This window comes from Dermacentor silvarum, chromosome 3 (assembly GCF_013339745.2).
Source record: "Dermacentor silvarum isolate Dsil-2018 chromosome 3, BIME_Dsil_1.4, whole genome shotgun sequence".
NCBI lineage: Eukaryota > Metazoa > Arthropoda > Arachnida > Ixodida > Ixodidae > Dermacentor > Dermacentor silvarum.
Window position 1 is genome coordinate 204,918,980 of NC_051156.1, and position 23,256 is coordinate 204,942,235.

The window sequence follows — 23,256 nt, forward strand, 5'->3', positions numbered from 1 at the left end:
TCCACTTTAGGTGATACGTTCGCTTTCGCAGGATTTAGCCTCAGACGCGTCGGCGTCTATGAACGACGACATTCTTGACTCTGTGCAAGGAACGCCGTCGTCCGTCGATGTGTCCGGTGCTAGCTTCGCGAAAGTGAGAGTATCTCCGAAAGTGGTCGTCTCAAGTTTCTCAACGCGTTGCTGCGTGGACGTACGCTTGCCTATGATCTGATCAGTCCGTATCTCTGTCATTGACATGCTGTCGCCACAGATAGACGAAATTTAGTGCAATCAATGCGTGCACCGAATCTTCAACCCCTGGCAACGTAACAGGACCGCGATATTGTAGCGATGCCTTTTCTGGTGCCACTCGTTTTTGCGCTTCGTCAGTGGTAAGAGTGGCGCTCTGCCTGCGTTGTCAGTGCAGTGGCGCACCGACAGGGGGGGGGGGGGGGGGGGGGAGCAATGTGACCAGAGCACTGTACCTTCAGTGCTCTGGTCACATTGTCATTACAATTCAGGAGGTGGCTTGAAGTCCAATTTTCCTGATTAACAAAAACACTCTATCATTGTCTTGTATTTATTCATTCACTTTTAAATTACTTTGAGTAAAACGCTGAAGAAATAAACATCGTCATCATCCTTGGTGTCATTATTATTATAATCATTAGGCATTTTATTTGCTGTTGAATGTTTCTGGCTAAAGCAAGGAAATTGCATATTATGCAAAGTGCTTGCTTCCCCCCCCCCCCCCCCCCCCCTTTGGCAGAAATCCTGGGTGCGCATTGTGTCAGTGGCATCAGCTGGCCGTGAATGGTGGAGGAAAAGGTTATGGTCCATTATGGAGTCGAGCGGAATGCATCGCTACAAATTCGTGGCCCAGAAGTCGACCGCGCTATCATTGCCGAATGGCGGCGTTTTTTTTTTTTTTTTTTTTAAGCAATTCATTGTCCTCGTCAGCTCAGGCATCAAGAGTGGAGTTGACGCCGCTTAAACAACTTGATGTCGCCGGGACCGTGAATGCAGAAAGGCTGGACGCGCGGAACCAACACTGCGGGACTCTCGAATGGCTTGCCGGGGCTCGCTTGTCCTACGATTTGTACGCGGTCGGTGCTGATTCGATAGTTGCACATTGGAGGAGGTGTCGGCAACATGGCCGACGATCATGTCGCGGCTTTGCCAATTGCATATCAAAGCCCAAATATCGCTATTTCCGCTCAACTCGCCGGTCAGATTAGTACCCAATCGTGCAGGCGGAGAAGTTATCCGAAATTTCGGTCGTACGTTATACGTTACATTTATGGGCCCGTAAGGTGCCGTGAAGTAGTCCGAATAATCTAGCTTGTCTCATTTGGTGGTGTCCGAATAATCGGTTGGCGCCAGTGGTAAATCAGCCAGATGCTGAGCAGAGGCTTCAGCTTTATGAGGAAAAGCCGACCATTGAAAAGCACCTGGTTGTCTAAAGCAATGCTTGAGGGTTAGTAGGGGCTCATCAAGGCTGCTCTGGCTCAGAAGAGCATTGATGACATTGAGTTGGCAAGGTGCTAGCTCTAGCCTTGCTGAAAACATGGCTATAACCTGGCAGATGTCAATAAAAATAAATATAAGGTGTAAAAGCCAACGTCTGAGCAGCCTCAGTCAATTTCAAATGAACTAATTACAGATCGCTGTGTGAACATGGTTTGCTGTCTTCATTTAAATAAAGGGATACCCAAATTTTGGTTATTTTTTGAATTTAGAAGCACAGCAACATTGTTTTACAGCAAGGAAATTATTCCTGGAATAACGCTTGTCAACTTTAAGTGTTCGAAATAGCCTAGGACGTTTACCCAGCAGTTGGCACGAGGTCGCGGGATCGAATCCCGGCCGCGGCGGCCGCATTTCGATGGAGGCGAAATGCAAAAACGCCCGTGTGCTTGCGTTGTAGTGCACGTTAAAGAACCTCAGGTGGTCAAAATTAACCCGGAGTTCTCCACTACGGCGTGGCTCATAATCAGAACTGGTTTTGGCACGCAAAACCCAAGAAAGAAGAAGAACAGCAGTTGACACTTATTTGCTCCAAGGTGCTCCAAAATCTGTATTTGAGTGCTCAAACTGCTCCAAAATGAACATTTTGCTGCTCTAAATCTCAATTCGTTTGTGGCATCACTGAAAAAAAGAAAGCCAGTTAAGTCTAGCATAAAAAAAATATATATATATGGAGGATGCTTCGTCTTGTATAGTGGAACGCGATAGCATTCGAAGATCCCTGACAGCTTCTCACGCTTTCCTGTTTACCGGGAAACGCTGACGGCGAACGTTATGTACGAAGGCGAGCTTTCTGGTAAAAACGCGGCCTCTTGCGTGGGCCGATCCCGGAGGAAGTGCACAGCCGCCTCCCCCCCCCCCCCCCTTCTCCCCCAAAGGAAAGTCATAATTTTCAGGTTTCTGTGATTGTTTCGCACTTCTAATATTTCAGTCTGAGTCCAACATTTAACATGAAAGGCATGCGCCGTGGGTTTTTTGGTTCATGACATTTGTTTGTGGGCTGTCATTCTCAAAATTCCGAGGAGTAACTTTGTCAATAATGTAAGGCAAGGCATGAGCAACTGTAGTGATAGCATGGTGTGGCAATAAAGCCCGCATATACCGCATGTCATATAGCAAAGAGTACCATATCATCATCATCATCATTAGCCTATATTTATGTCCACTGCAGGACGACGGCCTCTCCCTGCGATCTCCAATTACCCCTGTCTTGAGCTAGCCGATTCCAACTTGTGCCTGCAAATTTCCTAACTTCACCCTACCCAGTTTTCTGCCGTCCTCGACTGCGCTTCCCTTCTCTTGGTATCCATTCTGTAACTCTAATGGTCCACCGGTTATCCATCCTACACATTACATGGCCTGCCCAGCTCCATTTTCTCCTCTTAATGTCAGCAAGAATTTTGGCTATCCCCGTTTGCTTTCCGATCCACGCCGCTCTCTTCCTGTCTCTTAACGTTAGGCCTAACATTTTCCGTTCCATCGCTCTCTGTGTGGTCCTTAACTTAATTTGTTACTAATATAAACGGAAATTTTCGCCCACGGGACGCCGATGCCGGAAGCCGACACCGGATGCCGACACCGGATTTTCTGGGACACGGGGCCCTTAACGCTATCGCTTTTATAAAGAACCCTCTGCTTGTAACAGCGCCTCCGCACACCAAAGATTGCATCAATATTAACGCGAGCCTCGTTGAATATGGGCACTGAGAACGAGCGGGCCGATCTTTTCTCGATGCTTTAGCAGCTTTTGGCGCACATCCTGGGCACTTCTAAAACGCGAAGTAGCTCGATCTTGTAACGGCTGGCTTTCCGAACCGTTGCAAGACCTCACCCATGGTTTGCGTGTGCATAATGTGCGCAATGTTACTAAAAGATGATGTTTACGTTTGAGAGCGCTGATAGTCTTTTCAATTTCGCGCCTTTTTCTTTAATCGGGAAGGAGGATCACACATGGCCACCAAGAAAGTGGAAACCGATCTCGACGTCGAGCGAATGGACATAGAGAGAGAAAGAGACAGAATGAACTTTATGCAAAATAGCACGCGAGCGTAGGTAGCTCCTCCGCTTTACATTGGGTGGTCCCCTCAGTCCAGGAGTCCAGCCGCCTTAGCTGCCTTTCTCGCTCGGTTGACCAGGTTGACCTGGTCCGTCGATCGAGTCGGAGCTGGAGAGCGCTGCCTCCCATTGCCGTGCAGACTCGCCCATCTGATCGAGGCCAAAACGCCCTGCTCCGCCGATGGAAGGGTCAAAGGCTCAATCGCAGACTCCGAAAGAAGATCTCGGAGCTCAACAACCATCGATGACCACTGCAAAGCGCCATGCCAGGAGCAGTGGGACGAGCTTTGCGAGTCCATTGACGGACAAATGCGCAGCGGCAAGTCCTGGGGTATGCTGAAGCACCTTTTCGACGAAAGCGGCTCCAAGTCAAATCAGAATCACACGTTGGCTCTCACATGGTCGATTTACTCGTCTCCAAACTCATTCAGAAGTACGTGCCCGTCCGGCGCGACGGGGATCCGGTGACCCAACTCCCGGACTACCGAGGCCCTCCTCGGCCCCGAGCTGGACGAAGACTTCTCCGTTGCCGAGGTCAGACAGGCCATCTTCGCGCTCAACTGTAAGTCTGCGCCGGGCCCGGACGGAGTCGCCAACAGAATTTTTAGAAACCTCGACGACCCGTCGATCGTCTTTCTGACTGACAACATCATCGAGTCCTGGAAGAGCGGCGTTGTTCCTGCAGAATGGAAGACGGCTTACACGGTGCTTATTCCCAAGCCCAGCAAGGCCCCGAACATCGAGAACCTCAGGCGGATTTCTCTAACGTCCTGCGTCGGCAAGGTTATGGAGCGCGTCTTCCTCAACAGGCTCAACGGTTACCTCGAAGACAACAAGGTTTACACGTACAACATGATCGACTTCCACGCCGTACTCTCGACGCAGGATGTCATGAAACTAATCAAGCATCAGATCGTGGACGGCCGCTCCAGAGACGTCAAGGCTCTGCTCGGTCTGGACCTCGAGAAGGCTATCGACAACGTGCTCCACACCTTCATCGTCAAGACCATTTCGAACCTGGGACTCGGTTCCAGATTCCACAGCTACTTCAGCTCTTTTCTAATGGATAGGAAGGCCAAGCTTTGCATTGGAGACTTCCGCTCCGAAGATATTCCCCTCCGAGGAAGGGGCACGTCCTCAGGGCGCCGTAATCTCCCCCACACTGTTTAACATCTGTATGATTGGTCTTTCCGAGAGGTTGGCACGTGTCGTGCACCGTGCAACATATCCACCTGGATATGTTGCACCGTGCAAACATATCCACCTGGATATGTTTGTCGAATTCGATGGTGGGGACGGAACGGCTCTCCGCAAGATCATCGCAAAGACGGACAACGCTTTCCGCTTTCCGCTCGGAGAATCGCAACATGCACCGAGGCATGAAGGAAACCAGTCTCCTCAGCCTGATCAACGCCTTCGTATTATGCCACTTCACGTACACGATTTCTATGCACAACTAGCTCAGAGCGTAAGCGAGACAAGCTCAACGCTCTCATCTGCAAAGTAGTCAAAAGGGCTCTCGGGCTACCAAAGGAACCCATACCGAGGATCTCCTCAAGCTGGGGGTAAACAACACAGCCGAGGAGATTGCCGAAGCCCAAGAATGCGAGCAACTCGCTCGCCTGACCACCACAGCGGCAGGTAAACGCATCCTCGAAGAGCTGGTTTATCCCCCTGCGGGATCCTCGAGGGTCAGTACCCTGATCCCTAGGTGCATTCGAGACAATATCGAAATGGCCCCCGTGCCCCGAAACGTCCATTCCGTCCACAACGATGGCAGACGCAAGGCGAGGCAGTATACAGATCCTCAAACAAATCAAGCAGCAAGGCATCAGCGCAAGCTTCGTCGACGCCGCGGAGTACAGCAATGGGAAGACCTTTGCCGTCGTCGTGGTCGACTCCAGCAGCAAGATTTCCAATAGCGCTTCGATTCGCACCTCAGACACCGAAGTAGCCGAGCAAGCCGCCATCATCCTCGCCCTGCTAGACGGTCGTGGGTCCGAGATCTATAGCGATTACAAAATGGCAGTTAGGGCTTTTCAGAAGGGTCGCATCGCCGAGCAAGCTGCTCGTCTTCTTAGCGTCTCCAATCCGGATGCTCTCACGCATCATTCGATTCACTGGTTTCCCGCTCACGTAGGGTCGGTCGAGGATGCTCTCCCGAACCTCAGTGAGTCTGCTAACGAGGCTGCGCGCGACTTCACCGACCGCGCTTCCTCTGTAAGGAGCGCCGACTCCCCTTCCCCCTCCCCTACGGCCACAGGGATGCTCCCGCTACTCACAATAAGGTTACGAAATTCTTCTACCTGTCTAAAATTGTCTTTCCACCCCTCATCCCAAGTTGAATAGGGCGCAAGCAGTTTCTCTTAGTCGTTTACAGACCGGCACATATCCGTGTCTGGCCGTTCTACACGAAGTTTAGCCCTGACATATATCGCGACGACGCCTGCCCGTCCTGCGGGCAGACCTCCACTCTTGCACACATGCTCTGGGAGTGCGGGTCGAGATACCCCAAGTTCAGCAAGGAGGAGTGGGACTCGATCGCTTCTGTGTAGCCCCGCTCTAGACAAGCAAATCCTGGCTGTCCGGCGTGCCCGCAAACGGGCCAGTGGGCTAGACCTGCTGGTCCCGACGTAGGACTAGCCGGGTGCGCGACGAGTTCGCGTCCTCGCCGGACCTCCAATAAAGTTTATTCGCTCACTCACATCACCTATTGCTTGCTTCAACAGCTGTTATCGGTAATTTCTCAATGTTCTCCACATTAATCTTTGCACTGACACCTTATCGAATAAGTAAGTTATAGAAACGTTATCTAATTAAACTTACATATTTGTTACTTGTGCACAGGGTATCGAACCGGAGTTGAGCCGAAAACACCAACAAAAAAGCCTAGTTTTGCTCGAACCAGACTGAACCGAAACATTTTTTTTTTCACTCCGGAGCAAAACCGGAAGAAAAAAAAAAAAAAAAAATAACCGCCACCTATTTCCGAGCTTTTCACCCGTTCATTGCCTGCTTTTGTGACAACTCTGCTATACCTCGTTCGTAAATACACCATCTTCCCGTGCCTTTAAAAGTGGCAGCGCCGTTAGTACGGTTTCCAGCGTATTGCGTCGGGGGGGGGGGGGGGGGGGGGGGGGACTTCATCGCATCCGACGCGCGGACTCGCCATACAGTGATGCGTGTAAATTAAGTACCCCAGACAGTAGAGAACATGTTGCTTATCCCCTGTATGACTGTGAACGGCTGGCATTTATCGCTTCTTTAGGGCCAATTAACAACAGGCCGTTCAATTAAAAAAATGTAATTATCACAGACCTAGATTCAAGGCTGTAAACGGGCCCTTTGAACACGAACGTGTATATAATCACACCCTACTGCCTGTCCTCATGGTTACTCCCCAGTCCGCTTTATTTCTCCTCTTCCCTTTCCCCCTGAGCAGAGTATAGAAGGCTGGAGGACCTCGTTGCGTTTCCTCAATGTATTCTCCCGTTTCTCTCTATCCCTCAATAAAGCTTGACTGCACATTGATTCCAACGTTGGTGTTGGATCTGCATTATTTTGCATTTTGTGTGGTCTGAAGAACAAGCGGGCGTAATCTTTCATTGCACAGCTTAGCAGTATACAGCGTAGAGTTCCTGTACAATAAAGTTTGTGCTGTTTTCCTGCAATTCTATGATTGTGCAAATTAACGAGAACCGCTTAAAAAAATCAAATTGTGGGGTTTTCCGTGCCAAAACCACGATATGATTATGAGGCACGCCGTAGTGGGGGGACTCCGGAAATTTGGACCACCTGGGGTTCTTTAACGTGCACCTAAATCTAAGTACACGGGTGTTTTCACATTTCGCCCCCATCGTTGAACCGCTTTGAAACATTATTCTTTTGTTCTGGAGTTGAACCGGAACTGAACCGTTTTCAGTTCGGTTCCGGTTACATTCTGGTTATAGAGTCCTTGGTTATATTTTTCTTGGCTATAATTTGATTGGCACATCCGATATTAACTTAATAGTGGTTTCCGAGAAACCCGTAGGGTTATCCTTTGTAGTTTCATGCTGCAGTTATGTGGATGACAATTTTCCCCGTTCATAAACTCTTCTCCATCTTGCGGGCTCACGCAGAACTGATTTGTTCTGCAAAATGAAATAAAGAACACTTTTTCTTGATCTTCCTCTATTTCACTCATGTTGAGCTTGAGCAAGCTGCTCCAAAACGGACCCCTGCTCTACACCTATAGTTTGAAGTGCCAAATTTGCTGCTCCCAGAGCTGCTCCAAAACTTCCTTGGGCTTATCGATCCCTGTACTTGACGAGTTTTATAAATATATACTTGATAATCATTTAGACGAGTTCTGCACGTATTTTTAGTAGATGACATTGCTTGGCTATCCGATCTGGAATGAAGTGTGAAAGCGTGCGGGTTGGCATGAACTCATATATGTTGGCATCTGCATTTCGTAGTCCAAGGCCCGTCGTGATGGCTAGGTCAGATGAGCTGCGAGTGAGTGAGTGAAATAACTTTATTGGAGGTCTGGCGAGGACGCGAACTCGGATGAGCTGTGCGGTTAAGCGCATTCGTGAAAAAAAAAAAAAAAAAAACCCGACGGTAGTAGTGCATTCGTGTTTGTTGTATTATATGACAGCTCATTAATCAACGTAGCGACGCACCTACAATTGTGTAACATCACATAATAAACTAGATACACAACACACTTCACAGCAGCACATTTCTCAGCTGTGCTGCTGCGCTATTTGGATTGAAAGTACGTAACGCGTAGACGCTCGAAATGGAGATTATATACAAAGGCGAAACGTGGAAAAGTCAGTGCGAGCGCCAGTCATCCTCGCAGTTTGTCAAGGCGATGTCTTACGCAAAGGCGTCGAGGCGACCAAAGTCTCTGGCGCTAACTGCACATGCGAATGTGCTTTCAGAAGCGTACACAGCTGCACGCAACACCATTTCGGTAAAACTAGTTTTGAAAGGTCTGCGAAGCAGCTGCATGCTCACGTAAGGCAATGACGCGTGAATAGCTGGCTCCATGCTCGCCATCAAAAGCTGCTCAATTGCGACACAAAGTGGTGGTCAGGAAAGAAACCTGGGGTTTTATAGACAAATAAAATTGCGAAGCGTACACGAGGGTACACCGCGCGCCAATCGAGGCAACTAGGCAAATGTTTTGCTGGCATTGCTATGCGCCGCCATTTTTTTTTCTTCAGAGGATAAAACGGACATTGTTGACGGCACATCACCCCAAGCTGCATCATTAATTACTATCATAAAAGCGATATTCTAAAAAAAATCAATGCACTGAACCACGGAAATTAATACTAATAAAAATAAACGCGTTTTCACAGTTAAGAGAAGAAAGTGCACTTCTTCACTGGGTTCATCGGTGAACCGGGCCTGCACCGGAATGCGCTGGCGAATCTTTGCATTTGTCGTAGGGGCACGTTGCACGTGTCGCCGCTGCTGTTTCTGGCGCACGTCATGAGGCAGTAGGTCAGGAAGAAGACCTGGTCATCGGTGTAGTCGTCGAGACCATGCAGGCGGTGTTGGACGTGCACGCCGCCTTTGGTACTAGCCCTGCGGTGCGCGATGAACGACGTGGTCAGTGCCGGTGCCAGTGGGAACAAGGCGGAGAAACGAACCTCCCGCGGGTCGTGGCTGCCTGCTGGCGGCGTGTTCGCATCCGAGATAGTGCCACTGCCTCCGGACTTGGGGTCGGATAACAAGTCGCAGCTGACTCGCTGTGTGTAGGCCGGGGAGTCCCACCAATGCTCGCTTTTGCCCAGTTCGTTGACGAGGACGCCGCGCTTGTCGAACGAGCGCACCATGCACTCGGCGATGAGCGTGCCGAAGCTGCCGTACATCATAGCCATCGTGCCGTTCAGGTAGAGAATAGGAGGCTCCATGGCGCTTATCGGTATGTAGGCGATATTGTAGTAGTGGTTGTATCGACTTGGCGAGCTGCCCCCGAACCTCTTGGAGTATACGTTGATGAAGTTGTCGTGGCCGATGAGCAGCCTGTAGGCTTGGGCGACCGCGATGTAGTTTTTGACGAACGAGGCGCCAATACTTGGAAAGTCCCGGTATAATCGTGCCAGTTCGACGTCAGAGAAGAAGTTTTCGTCTGGCATCCTGTCCAGCGTCAGCGCGTCGATTTTGTTGATTGCCTTAATCTTGACGGTGGCTTCGATCCACTCGGCTTCTTCCAGCTGCTGCTTGATCGCCGTCTGAATGCTCTGCTCAAAACGACTGAGCTCGCCGCGCACACTGCTGCTGTAACGTTTGTAGAGGTGCTGGGCCGCAACGAGCAGGCCGAAGTTGCCGGTCGTGTACTTGACGCAGGTCAGCTTCCATGTGAGCAAGCCCACTTTGAGGTCGGCCCCGTAACGCAACTCTGGTTTCCCTGCGAGCAACCACAGGGACGCTCGAAGGAACACGAATGAGAAGCCTTCCATGAGCGTCTGCTTCTTCTCTTTGTACTTCTGTAGCAGAGCGTACACGTTGCGCAGTATTGCTTCGTCTTCCAGAGCGGCGGGGCTTTCCAGCGTCCACGTGAACTGGGGACTGTGAAGTTTGTTCAGGCTGCTGAGCCAGTCGTCCGCGCGTTCGGGCATCAGCCGCTCGATCTCCTTGAGCGTAATATGCGTGTCAGTTGTGGCGTCGGGCGGAAGGTTGAGCGCGGCATCCATGATGTCATTCACAGTGCTCTTCAGTTCCTGGATGCTTGAGTCGGACGGCAGCTCGATCTTGAGTTCGCCGCAGTGCCTTCTGACGTCTTCGACAAACGTTCGGGGCGTCCACGCGGGATCCAACCACCTAGCGCCCAATATGCCACGCGTAATATACAGCAGTTGCGGCCTCCGCTTGTATGCGGGCAAGGCTTTCAGTCGGAAGAGAAAATCGATATTCCAGTTGATAGTCATGTTCAGCAGCGGGAGCAGTGCGTCGATGGCCGATTGTTCCTTCTCCGGCCACAAGAAACCGATGCCCTGCTTGAAGCTCATGTAGCTTTCTACATCGGTCAGCGTCATATTGCGTAGCTTGATGCAGCTCTTGAAATAGTCCAACGCCTTTGGCACGACTGCCTTCTCGCTCGGCCCTTCCATCTCGTCAATGGCGATTTGGGTCGAGTGGGCGAATACTCGCGCGACCATGGACTTCTCTCTCTGTTTCGGCTTCCAGGAGCCGCACGTGAACTTGTAGAAGTCGTTGCAGGGGTCGACGCTAGTGTCCATGGCCTCCTTGAGCTCATTGACATGCCTCAGGCAATCGGCCGAGTTGCAGAACACTATGGTGGTTTGCGACTTGACCCATATCACGAGCATCAGCAGGGCTCCGCTAGTGAGGAACAGCGCTACCGCAATGGTGATGATCTTCTTGGCATTTGACCCTTGGCCACGGGCCGTCATGCGGTTAGTCTAAAGAAAGAACGAAATAAATAAAGGCGACCTTGGTTTATAGGCTAGTTGCCACATAGTTGTACAGAAACAAACTGTCTTAGAAGACTGACTAAGAACTCAGTGCAAACTCCCCAGCCATAGGTCGGCGCACTCACTCATGAGTGCAGTCACTCACACTCACTCGCACTCATTTCAAAGGCGTGAGTGCGAGTGAGTGCCAGTGAGTGTGAGTGGAAGTGAGTGCGAGTGAGAGTGAGTGCCAGTGAGTGTGAGTGCAGGTGAGTGCGAGTGCGACTGAGTGCCAGTGAGTGTGAGTGCAGGTGAGTGCGAGTGTGAGTGGTACCAGTGAGTGTGAGTGCAGGTGAGTGCCTGTGAGTGTGAGTGGAGGTGAGTGCGAGTGCGACTGAGTGCCAGTGAGTGTGAGTGCAGGTGAGTGCGAGTGAGTGCCTGTGAGTGTGAGTGGAGGTGAGTGCGAGTGCGAGTGAGTGCCAGTGAGTGTGAGTGCAGGTGAGTGCGAGTGTGAGTGGTACCAGTGAGTGTGAGTGCAGGTGAGTGCCTGTGAGTGTGAGTGGAGGTGAGTGCGAGTGCGACCGAGTGCCAGTGAGTGTGAGTGCAGGTGAGTGCGAGTGAGTGCCTGTGAGTGTGAGTGGAGGTGAGTGCGAGTGAGTGTGGGTGTGGGTGCGTGGGTGTGGTATCTCGAAAGCGATCTGCAACGTGGAAAAAGTGCGCGCCCTCGCGGGCCTCCTCTTCAAAGCGATTTGCGGCGTGAACAATGTTCAACAAGAGCCGGTAATTTCGTATGCGCTGTGTTTTCAACGTTTAGTTCGCTTTGAAGCGAGGCGGCACGAAGGTCAATTCGCTCGCGCATGGCCGGGCTCGACTGGCGCGCGCGCTCGCTTCTTACGGCCTTCTCACCCGTCGGGGAAACAATGGGAGAGTTTCTCAGCACGTTTCGCCACCCGTCGGCGGTAGGGGCGCTGCGACCCTGACCCTTCTGACCCTTCTAGGGTGCCTCAATGCCAGCGCCGACGGCGGCGCTGGCATCGAGGCACCCTAGACCCTTTCTCCCCTGCTCCGCGTACATGCGCTTGCTTTTGCGTTCGCACGATCGTTTTCCCGCGCATTTTATTCGGTGCTCTGTCAGTGTTGTTCAGTATGCAGTAATTTGTGGGCTCCTGAGGACGGTCGTACAGCCTTTAGTATGCGCTGCCACAACCAAGACTTGGCGCTGTTCATTGCACATCAGTATATATAACTGCTTTGTGATGGTGTATTGCTGTCTTCCGTATTGCAAGTCCTGTTCCGGGAAAACATCCGGTGTTTCTTTTCACCTGTTCCCAAGCAATTAGTTTCTCGCCCCAGTTTCTAGCCCCAGTTTCTAGCGCTTTTGGACAAGATAGCATCAGCTAATAAAGGGGAATTATAAAATGGACATAACAAAGATTGTAGCCTTCTCCCAAGGTTTTTAGATTAGATCGCTGCCTTCTCCTCCGGATACGCTACTCGGCAAATACATAATTTCTCTATAACTCATTTTTCCTCACGCAGCAACTCTTTTAAGTATTCTTTTCTTTTTCCGCGCACAATAGTGGACAGGAACCAGCTAAAGAATGACGTCGTCTCTGCGCCAACATTAACTTCTTTTTTATAGTGTTTACAGTGACATTATTTTGTTTGTGCCATGTTTGCAGTGACAGTGTTTTACTTCTTTAGTGTAACGTTGCGTGTGCCCAACCTGTACGCTTTGTATTTATTCAAATAACACTTTTCTTTATTATGCTGTGCATTTTCTGTACGTACCAATGTATTCGTTATGCTTGTACCACCCTGCTAAAATCACCGCATGGTCGTTGCAGTATTTATAAAATAAAAATGAATAAATAATAGCGCTTTCTTTTCGATAAAGCCTCCGAACACCTCCTGTGCCTGTACTAGAAGTACTCGAAAGAGCAGTCCAGCCCTATTTACAACGCGCTCCCATTTTGAGCTGCCCTGAAGGTGTTGACGACATTCATGCGATATGATCCGCAAATCTAATTGCCGAGAAGTTTCTGAGAATACTCCTTGTAAATCAGCCAAACCAACTGACTGACGAAAACGACAAGCCTTCGGCCTATGTACACAAGCCGCCAAGATTGTAATTGTGAACAAGACACATTTGTGCAGCTACTGTGTCCACAAGAGTTTTCGCCTGAAAGTATGGCAACCATTGTAAGTGCATACGAGCAATAAATATTTATTTTCATTCCCCAAAATGCATTTGATGGCGGAGAGCTGTTCTCCCGGCGCATGCATCCCCAGTGAATCTAAAGAAGCTCGATGTATCAATACAGTTACACTGCATCCATTTATAAGAAGCCTAGATGAACCATTTACGCGTCCTCTACAATTAGGCGACTTGTTCTTGAATGCACGGTGAGATAAGAAGCGCGCCCGATCCATTCTTCCAGCGTTGCGCGCGCTGCACAGATCGGCTGGGAACAGCTGACCAGGGTTAAAATCCCTATATAAGAAAAGTACCGCCATCCTTTGATAAACGCCGCTTATCTCTCTCCTGTATCTCCGATTGAACGACGATAGTGCGCGCTTTTCACTTCTTATATATATATATATATATATATATATATATATATATATATATATATATATATATATATTTCCGCCTCAGAGCCATGTTGAAAGTCCTCTGCGCAGCCGCAGTCGCTGGCGGCGGCGGCGGCGCGCGCCCGGCCTGAAAGCTTCAACGTAGACTTTCTAGGTGCGCCACCGTCGACTTGGCTTTCGCAAGCAAAAAGTAAAGAAAAAAGCGCTTTAGGAGAGGAGGCTGCGGAGGAAAGAGTAGATGGCGGTACTTTTCTTATATTGGGCTTTTAAGCAGGGTTAAAGCAGGGTGGGGTCGCAGCGCCCCCCTCCAAGCAGCGGCGATAGGCATGAACTAGCCCCGATGCGAAGGCCGTAAGAAGCGAGCGCGCGCGCCAGTCGAGCCCGGCCTTCTTACTCCAGCGTTCTGACAGCGAGTTTCCGCGGTCATCGAGTATCGAGCAGATGCGTTCATGTTTACCTGTGCGCGCGTGACACCGTACATGTCTATTTAGTTAGTAGGCGAATGTTTACAAGTTCATACGGCCCATTAAACTACTATCCTTGCTTCGTATAGCTCTCTACTAATTTACTATCGCAATCGAAGCTTCGCCTTTCGGGCGAAACTGCGACACTTTCTTTAATACGCCAGGGAATATGTATGGGCTGCAGCGCTGATGGCAGATATATCCAAATCATGACCGGCAAATTTTGCCATGACTTCCACTGAGTGAAGACGTCTAATACCGTGTGATTTGCTACACCTTCGCTGGTCATCCGCCTTCCGAGGGTGGAATGGCTCCTCATTTCCTTCCTGCTTCCCTCTTAAACGTACACGTACAGGCTCCTTATATAAACAGGCAGAGCGCAAGAGGGACTAGCCAAGTTTGCACACGCACGCTCGCATACATGGAGACTAAGCGAAGATGCAATGATAGATACCGCTTTGTTCTCCCTTTTGTGTTTGTTTCGGCCTTAAGTGGTTGACTATGCGGACAGTCAATCTATCCCTCTATTTCCCGCTCTCTTGACTCAATCCGACCGAAGAGGAGCTTAGCAAGCATGGGCGGCAAGCATGCACACGTCTAATGTCAACGACAGAGAGATGGACAGAGAGATGTTGGGGCTGACGTTAATGTTTATGTCACCGTGAATAAATTGAAATGAAAACTTTAGTCGTGCTGGTTTTGCTCTACTTTGCAGTGTTAATAAACCAGCTCTCTTTAATAATTCAGTCAATGAATCCGTTAACTTGTATTTATTATAACAGAACCTTATTGCCTTCCTCTGCACCCCTTCCATTCTTGCAATGAGTTCTTTTGTGTACGGAAACCAAACAATATTGGCGTGCTCCAGCACTGTTCGAACAAGCATTTTGTAGGCCAGCAAATTTTATCTAGGGGCGCAAGACGAAGGTGTCTTCTCAGAAAGAAGAGTCGCTTTAGTGCTCAGCATGTACTTTGATTTCGATTTGAGGTTATTTTGTCAACATGGCTTTCCCATCGGAGAGCGTATGATTAACTTCGCGGTACGAAATACAATAGTCAGCGAATAGACGGATGTTACCATGTAATGGGGAAGGCAAATCTTTTATGAATATTAAAAATAAAACTGGGTCCAAAACACTGCCTTGGCGCACTCTCGATGCAACAGGTGCTAAATTGGAAGCATCGTTATGAATATACACGAATTGTGAGCGGTATAGATCGGCACAGTAACTCATGAGTGCACTCACTCACACTCGCACTCATTTCAAAGTGAGTGGCAGTGTGAGTGGCAGCGAATGGCAGTGTGAGTGCGAATGAGTGCCAGTGAATGTGAGTGGAAGTGAGTGCGAGTGAGTGCCAGTGAGTGTGAGTGCAGGTGAGTGCAGGTTAGTGCAGGTGAGTGCGAGTGAGTGTTATGAGTGTGAGTGGAGGTGAGTGCGAGTGAGTGCCAGTGAATGTGAGTGGAAGTGAGTGCAGGTGAGTGCGAGTGAGTGCCAGTGAGTGTGAGTGCAGGTGAGTGCAGGTGAGTGCAGGTGAGTGCGAGTGAGTGTTATGAGTGTGAGTGGAGGTGAGTGCGAGTGAGTGCCAGTGAATGTGAGTACCAGTGAGTGTGAGTGCAGGTGAGTGCGAGTGTCAGTGAGTGCCTGTGAGTGTGAGTGGAGATGAGTGCGAGTGAGTGTCTGTGAGTGTGAGTGGAGGTGAGTGCGAGTGCGAGTGAGCGCCAGTGAGTGTGAGTGGAAGTGAGCGCGAGTGAGTGCTGTGAGTGTGAGTGGAGGTGAGTGTGAACGTGAGTGAGTGCGGGGCCTGGAAAAAATTATGGTGAGTGAGTATTCTCCCACAATGCCGACCTATGCTCCACACACATAACCGCAGTTCACCTGCCATACAGAAACAAACTATCTTAGAAGACTAAGACTCAGTGAAAACTCCACAAACATAACCACAGTGCACCTGCTCTCCGAAGGTATACAGTATAGCGCCCGAGTGAGGTAAAGCCAGCGCTTGATCCTTCACCTTTGACAGAGCCGTGCCAGCTGGAGTCCGCTCACAGTTAAAGTATAGCTATAGCTCTGCTAATGTGAATGCTAGGCTAATTGGAAGGTGAAAGTTCATGTGTTTCTAGCTGAAATATTACCTTTGCCCTTACTGCCACCATTACCTCCTAAAATGTTCAAAATTCATCTTAAAACCAGTGACACAAAGATATATCTGTACGTACGGGGAAATTACGCGCCTTCAAACACGCAAGAAAACAAAGCGCTTGACCTCACGGGAATGAGTGATCGCAATAGTTGGTGCATCCTTACAAATTATATTTTAGTTTGGACGTATAGGAAAAGACCCTTCTGCAGGTTTTTTCGGTGCGGAGCGCTAATACACCCTGCATCTGCCAGTGGAAAAACTTTTTGTTCTGCGGAATTTCGATCACTTCACAGGTGAACGGCACGATGATTGCTTCTATTTGTACCGACACATTGTCGTACTGGCTCACTATTTTATCCCGCTGAACGTGTGCCCGAGCTCGTCCGAACGCGCTAATCCCCAGATCCGTATCTCGGATCCCACACACAGTGGGAATCGATGTACGCGAAGACTTCTGTGCTGTTCGCTTTGATTGACGATAATTGCATGGCGCTGATGTCTAACGCCGATGTCTTAAGTTCTTCAGCGTTTAGTGCAATACGTTGTCTCGATCCACTCGTTTCTTGACTGCGCCGGTTCTACCCATTTTCTACCTCCTCTCCCTACCTCCTCGCTCTCATTCCATCTACCTCCCCTCTGGACTGTTGCGTAATGCTCTTGCGGGGGGGGTAGTCTGATAATCACAACAGTCGAGAGGGTACTGTGGCGACGGGAAGGGAGCTCCAGAGGCCTTTATGGGGACGCGATGAAAAGGTGCAAACGAGTTTCTCACATTGTCTTTCCTCTCTGCCGCGTTCCTGCCATGTATGTACGCGCTCCGGACCACCCCATGACGCGACGTGCAAGACAGCGACAGCAGCAGTGTAAAAGTCGTAGGTAGAGGCAGATAAAGCCTTTAAGAAACATTGTGCTCTTTACATCCCCGTCATATTTTATTTTTAATATAATTTTGTTCCGGAAAACATGCATTGAAAGGCGTCGAACGAATTCCATTGTATTCGACGGTATGTCGATCACCGCGTATGCTATATATAGAATGCGTAACCGCTTCGTACCGGTTGCTGTTCCGGATCCGGGAAGAGCTCGCCCCAGTTCTTAGTGCTTTCCTGAAGGCAGAGAGAAAGCAGGCAGTTCTGAAGCGAGATGCATTTCATTAATGCGGTGTAGAAAGGGACAAATCAGAATATCAACACAGACATGCAAACTGTCAGCGCTATCATGCAACGTTATAGCGCTTTGAATGTTTTCGGCACGCATACCGTTTCTTTTTTGAAGTCAATGTCTTCCTTATTGCCCAGTTACCGCCGCTTTTCCGCATCGGTTATGTTTGTTTCTAACGTTTGTTTCTAGCCACTTTCATGGGCCAATCGCGAATATGGTGCAGTCTAAAAATGTGACGAAGTTGAGCATGATGGCGAACCATTTAATTTATTCCGAGAGCCGAGTTGATGACGGTGATTATTATTACTATTATTATTACTGTTATGATAATGACATACTGATGATTAGGACAACGACGGCGATGATAGAATACGATTAATAATATGACGACGATAATGATGATAATTGATGTCGAAAAGTTGGTCTCTGTCGGTCTAATGTTGTCGCTCCAGTGCGGCTCTCACAATTAACTATACGGTTCATACACGCCATTCACACCCCCAACTTGCACAGGAATGCATCGACTTCAACTATAGAGATTGAATCGTAACTAGGAAGAGTTATGTCAATATTAAAATCGTGAACCAGTCGCGTCTCGAGGTATACTGACCTTCGATTGCCTGTCCGCATAGTAAGCTTTTCATTTCTTTTTTTTTTTTTCGTTAGAAACGAAATCACCAGTCGACCACTGCTCGATCGTTAGTATGGCTGACTCGCCACGGCTTATTTCGTTCATGTTTCTACCCACTCCGGTAAAGCATGGCGCACAGCAAAACGCCTCCCGGCTAACTGCCTCTAATTTTCCCTGGAATTCCTATGAACGTTAGCAAATATAGATACGCGCGTCAAGTTATTACAGAATCCCATTTCAAACGGCTTTCGCAGGAGGCCGTGGCACGAAGCTGCACCGGCATGCGAATGTCGCTTGTGTCAAGCTTCTGCTTAAAGGCCAACGCAACGAAATTTTAAAGACCGCGTAAAAAGCCTAATTTATGATGGTATGTGTATAGAGGAGCGTCCGTGCAAATTGTGCTGAAATAATAAAGCCGGCATTACCGCTGGCCGGAAGTGACGCATATACAGCGCGCCACTTTTCGGAAGGTCCTCCGAGATAAGGTGGCGCGGTGAAAAATCTCGGAGGTGGCGCGCCGGAACTTGCGTCATAGCAACGACCACCAGGTGCACCCGTCGTCTGCTCAGGTGCTGCTGTTTAAATTATCAGTCCTGCGGCTTCGCCAAGGTTGCTTTCGTGGTATATATTTTTCATTTATAACAAATTTAGCTGAAGTGAAATTTCTTTGTAGATGACCTTTAATGTCACTTTTACTCGTGACTGCAAGACTGTGTGTGGGTTTCACTGACCGCCACTCTCACGTGGCTACATGGATGGATTGATCTTACGGCATCTTTGTTGAAGCGGGATGTCAGGTCTTAATACTGGTGTTTCGCGTTTACAAAACAGAATTTAAAAGAATGTATTGCCCCAAAAGAAGCAGTTACACTCGTTTTTCTTTAGTTTCTATGCCACCAATACTCCATTCATCATTTGCGTTTTCTTAAGTCTCCGGACAGGATAACTACGTCCTCGCTTAACCCTGGATAACTACTGCCTGCAACATACCAACACAACGAGCTCAGTAGTTCCCGCATACTTTCACGTGCTACGTTGGGAAGACAACTGGCGACCCTCGACCAGGCCCGGCGAGCCGTGATTGCCAGTGGAGCCCTGTCAGAGGGAACCACCCAGGAATAAACCGCGCATAGCTTACTGTATTAATAAAGTTTCCCCTCCTCACGTGCTACGTAAGAATAGTGATCATGGGCATCCCCCCCCCCCCCCCCTTAAATCGCGATGTTTCTTTGATACAGTGTTCGGGCTTCAAACAGTTGCTCACTAGCCTTTCAATTGTCATAAAATCGTTTTATTGCATTATTTGCTTTTCATTACTGGCTTATTCTTAATCCCGGCTTTTACAGTACGATGTTAGACTTGTTAGAAATGTACAGTGCGGCATATGATTAGGGGTCCTTCGTTTGCGGTTGCAACCCGATCATTACCGATTTATGCACCTCGATCAAGCTTTTTCTTTTTTTTTCTTTTGTGCGAGATCGGGTTAAATTCGATTTCTCGCCTAAGTATGGCATGTGGTAAAGTATAATAATAACTGCAGCTGTTGAAAAAAAATACTAATGAACGCTGTCCATGCACCTTGTGTGAGTAAGTTGTCAGGATATATCATTAGCAGTATTGTTTACATATAAATATATTATAGGCTTCTGTTTTGCTAAACACTTGTACGTACTTACGCGGAAACTGGCATATACACAGTCCAGTGGCATTAATGTGACCACCTGTCAAAAGCCAGAATAACCACCTTTCGCAGAGCGGACGGCTGCAAGATCGCGACGTGCAGGAACAGAGTCAATTAGGTTCCTGAAGGTGTTCACTGGGATGTTGAGCCATGCCGACTCCAGTGCTGTGGCCAGCTGCGCTAGATTACGTGGTTGAGGATCCATGGCGCTAAAAAGCCGATGGAAGGGTCCAGCCTGGACCCTTCCGGCAATGGTTGCAGGGTGTTTGCTTTCAGAGGTTTCACGCCGTATACGCCATCGTCCATCTGTCCGATGGAGCATAAAACGTGATTCATCGGAAAAGCCACCTATCGCCACTCAGTAGACGTCCAGTTGCGGTACTGGCGTGCAAATTCCTGCCTTCGTCGCCGATGAACAGCAGTCAGCATAGATGCATGAACCAGGCGTCTGCTGCGGAGGCCCAGACGCAGCAACGTTCGCTGCGTTGGGCCTCCGTTGGGAGACACTGTTGGTAGCACGTCTATTCGCCCGAACGCATCTCCGCAGCCGTCGTTGACCTCTGTCGTCTATGGCCCGTGGTGCACCACATTTGCCATGTCGCTGATTTTGGACAGTCCCATTTTGCCATGCACGGTATACTTTTCCACGGCGGCACGCGAACAGTTCACAAACTTAGCCGTTTCGGAAATGCTTCCACCCTTGGCCCGTAAGCCAATGATCATGCCCTTTTGGAGGTCAGATAAATCGCTCCGTTTCTCCATTACGCCAACGATTGCAATGTTTTCCGAAGCCCTCACACACCTTTTATATACGCTCAACTGCACTGTGCTGCCACCTGCCTTCTGTGATTGGTTATTTAATGTCGACGTCGAAAGTACGTGGTGGTCATATTAATGCGACTGGACTCTGTATAATATATATCAAGCTCGTGTTGTCATTGGGTGAACGAAACCTTTGTTGCTTTTCAGTAGCCGCGTTTACATGAATACGAAAAATGCACATCGCATCACATTTTCTGCACGTCCCGTGCATGCTAATGGCGGTCATGCGTTAGGGAGCGAAAGCCACCGTGGTGATTGCACCACATTGTTAGCTATCTGTGACGTTAAGAGGTTGTTTACCCAACTAAGTTACGTGCGAAGAAGGGTTACACAGCGGGCTAATTGATATTCCGTTAGTTTGGATGGAAGAGCATATGACCCGATGCTGTAAAACAGGTCACAACAGACAAGGACCAAAGGCGAGGCAAGTCTAGGATGAACACCGAGATGCTCAAAATGCATATGATTAACGTACGTCAACAAGGGCTTTTAAGACAACCAAAAGCAGCCTATACGCCTTGCGAAGTGTGCCTGTATGCATTACGACGCATTTTCCCTTTGTTAGAGGGCCCCTTCACCAGGCCACACAGCAAATTTTGGTTATGCACTGGAAGTTTTTACGTGCCCTCTAAGGAATGTTCTACTTCAAGAATTTTTCAAATGAGCTCATTAATAGCAGAGATAGAAATGTTTGAAGTGCCACGAACCCATGATTTCAGGAGGCGAGCGTCACCGCCAACAAACACACTCCCTCCATTTGCCCCGTCTAAATTCCTTCCCTGCATTCTCCCATACCGGAGCCGGAGGATCGCGTGACGAATACGTCACGGGCCCCGCCTTTTTTTCGTCACCGGAAGTGCGAGACCGCACTTCCGGTGAAGCAGCTGCCACCACCACACACCACCACACACACCACCACACACACCACCACCACACCACCACACACACCACCACCACCACCACCACCACCACCACCACACACACACACACACACACACACACCACCACCACCACCACCACCACCACCACCACCACCACCACACACACACACACACCACCACCACCACCACCACCACCACCACCACCACCACCACCACCACCACCACCACACACACACACCACCACCACCACCACCACCACCACCACCACCACCACCACCACCACCACCACCACTGTTGTCGACGCCGTCGGCGTTTTGCCCGCGTTCGCACCGAACGCGCGCGGCGTTGGTGACTTGCCGGTGCTTCTGGGGCGCCTACCGTCGCGCCTCTAACCTAAGCTGCTTCGCATTATCGCGCGCGGAGCCGCAGGTGTTGCCATTCGTTGCGAAATCCGGAGGAGAGGAGCGTGGGAGAGGAGAGGAGGAATGCCGAGAGGAGAGGAGATGAGGAGAATGAGAGGACGAAGTGAATGATGAGTGGGCGAAGCACCGGAGGATCATTCGGGAAAACGCCGGAAGCGTTCTCCGGAAGCCGGAAGCTGGCTTCCGGAACCTGAAGCGGAACCGGAAGTGGAAACAGAACCGGAAGAGGAAGCCGGCTTCCGGAAGTGGACGCCGCACTGCGGAGGGAGGGAGGGACATAGCTCCGACCATAAGCTGCTTCGCATCTAAAAGCTCCCCATAGCGCCCACGCATTAAAATCGGTAACCGCAAGGTCGCCGCCATGTTGGTACTCCGTGCGGGCGCGCAGGCGCAGATCCCATACGCGACAGTGGGCCTCTTCGATTATCCGTTCCCGACAGTCGCGGACTGCCCGAGGCAGTGCTTTCAGCCAATGAGCGTTCCGTGTGCAGCTACTCGGTTAGTCCGGGACTGTCAGAGACGGATAATCGAAGAAGACTTCACATAACTTGCGCGCAGCTTTATTTGCTATTACATGTACCCGTGATTGATTTCGCTTGCTTCTGGCTGCAAGACTGCAAAACCTCGTTGCAGACGATCATTGCAGACGATGCTCCAGACGACGCGCCGTCTGTTCCTTCACGCATCCGCGCACGACTTGCCTGCTCTCGTAATTTCTCGCTGCTTGAAGTTTCAGCCACCGGATATCATCCTGATATTCGAATTTAGTGTGCTTTTATTGAGACCCCGCCTCTAATAGATGAGCTGAGTAGTCCGTGCTAATGTTACGATGTATTTAATGTACGTGACTCACCACTGCTATCATTGTAGAGGTTGCAGCGGCTTCGGAAGGCTTCATCATCGACACGGGACTCTTCATGACCGACTTGGCCTCCTTTTCCGTGAGTTCCCTTTTTTTCGTTCCTGACTTTCCATCCTTGGATTGCTGGCTTTTCTAAACACATTTCAGAAAAAAAGAGGCGATAAAGAACAGACGAGACACATACGGACATTTACGTACGTATGTTGCACGCACAACATACACACTTAAAGAAACGCAAACTTAATACAAAACAACATGCCTGCTCATGTGTTTTCAGCGCTCAAACAATACTAACTCAATAAATATATGCAATCCTATGTTTTTTTTTGGAAACTCCTGACCGTTGCGACGTGGGTGCTCACGATATATACAGGATTGGGGAGGTGTTCGGTAAGAATCCACCTAGTGGACATGCCCATTTCGTCTGCTGTTGAAGTTCTGATTGACTGGGCTCGGGTGCGCTTTAACAGAAGGCAGTCGCCACAGCCAATCAGCACTTCAGCAGCAGACGAAATGGAGATGTCCACTAGGTGGACTCTTGCAGATTACCTCCCCTGGTGGTCGAATCGCTGCCATATGTAGTTTAGAAAGGGGCTAGATGAGGAGATGACCCTCACAG

The 23,256-nt window shown here is 49.5% G+C and overlaps 1 protein-coding gene across 1 annotated transcript; it reads right to left on the bottom strand.

The window, feature by feature from the left end:
* Window positions 1-8,915: 8,915 nt before the first annotated feature.
* Window positions 8,916-10,976, bottom strand: LOC119445169 (neprilysin-1). Its single transcript, XM_037709493.1, has one exon. The coding sequence runs from the start codon at window positions 10,974-10,976 to the stop codon at window positions 8,916-8,918; it is 2,061 nt and encodes a 686-aa protein (XP_037565421.1).
* Between the last annotated feature and the right edge of the window lie 12,280 nt (window positions 10,977-23,256).

What these genes read in the sequence shown, in the direction of transcription:
- LOC119445169 (XM_037709493.1), bottom strand. Translation starts at nt 10,976, where the DNA reads ATGACGGCCCGTGGCCAAGGGTCAAATGCCAAGAAGATCATCACCATT.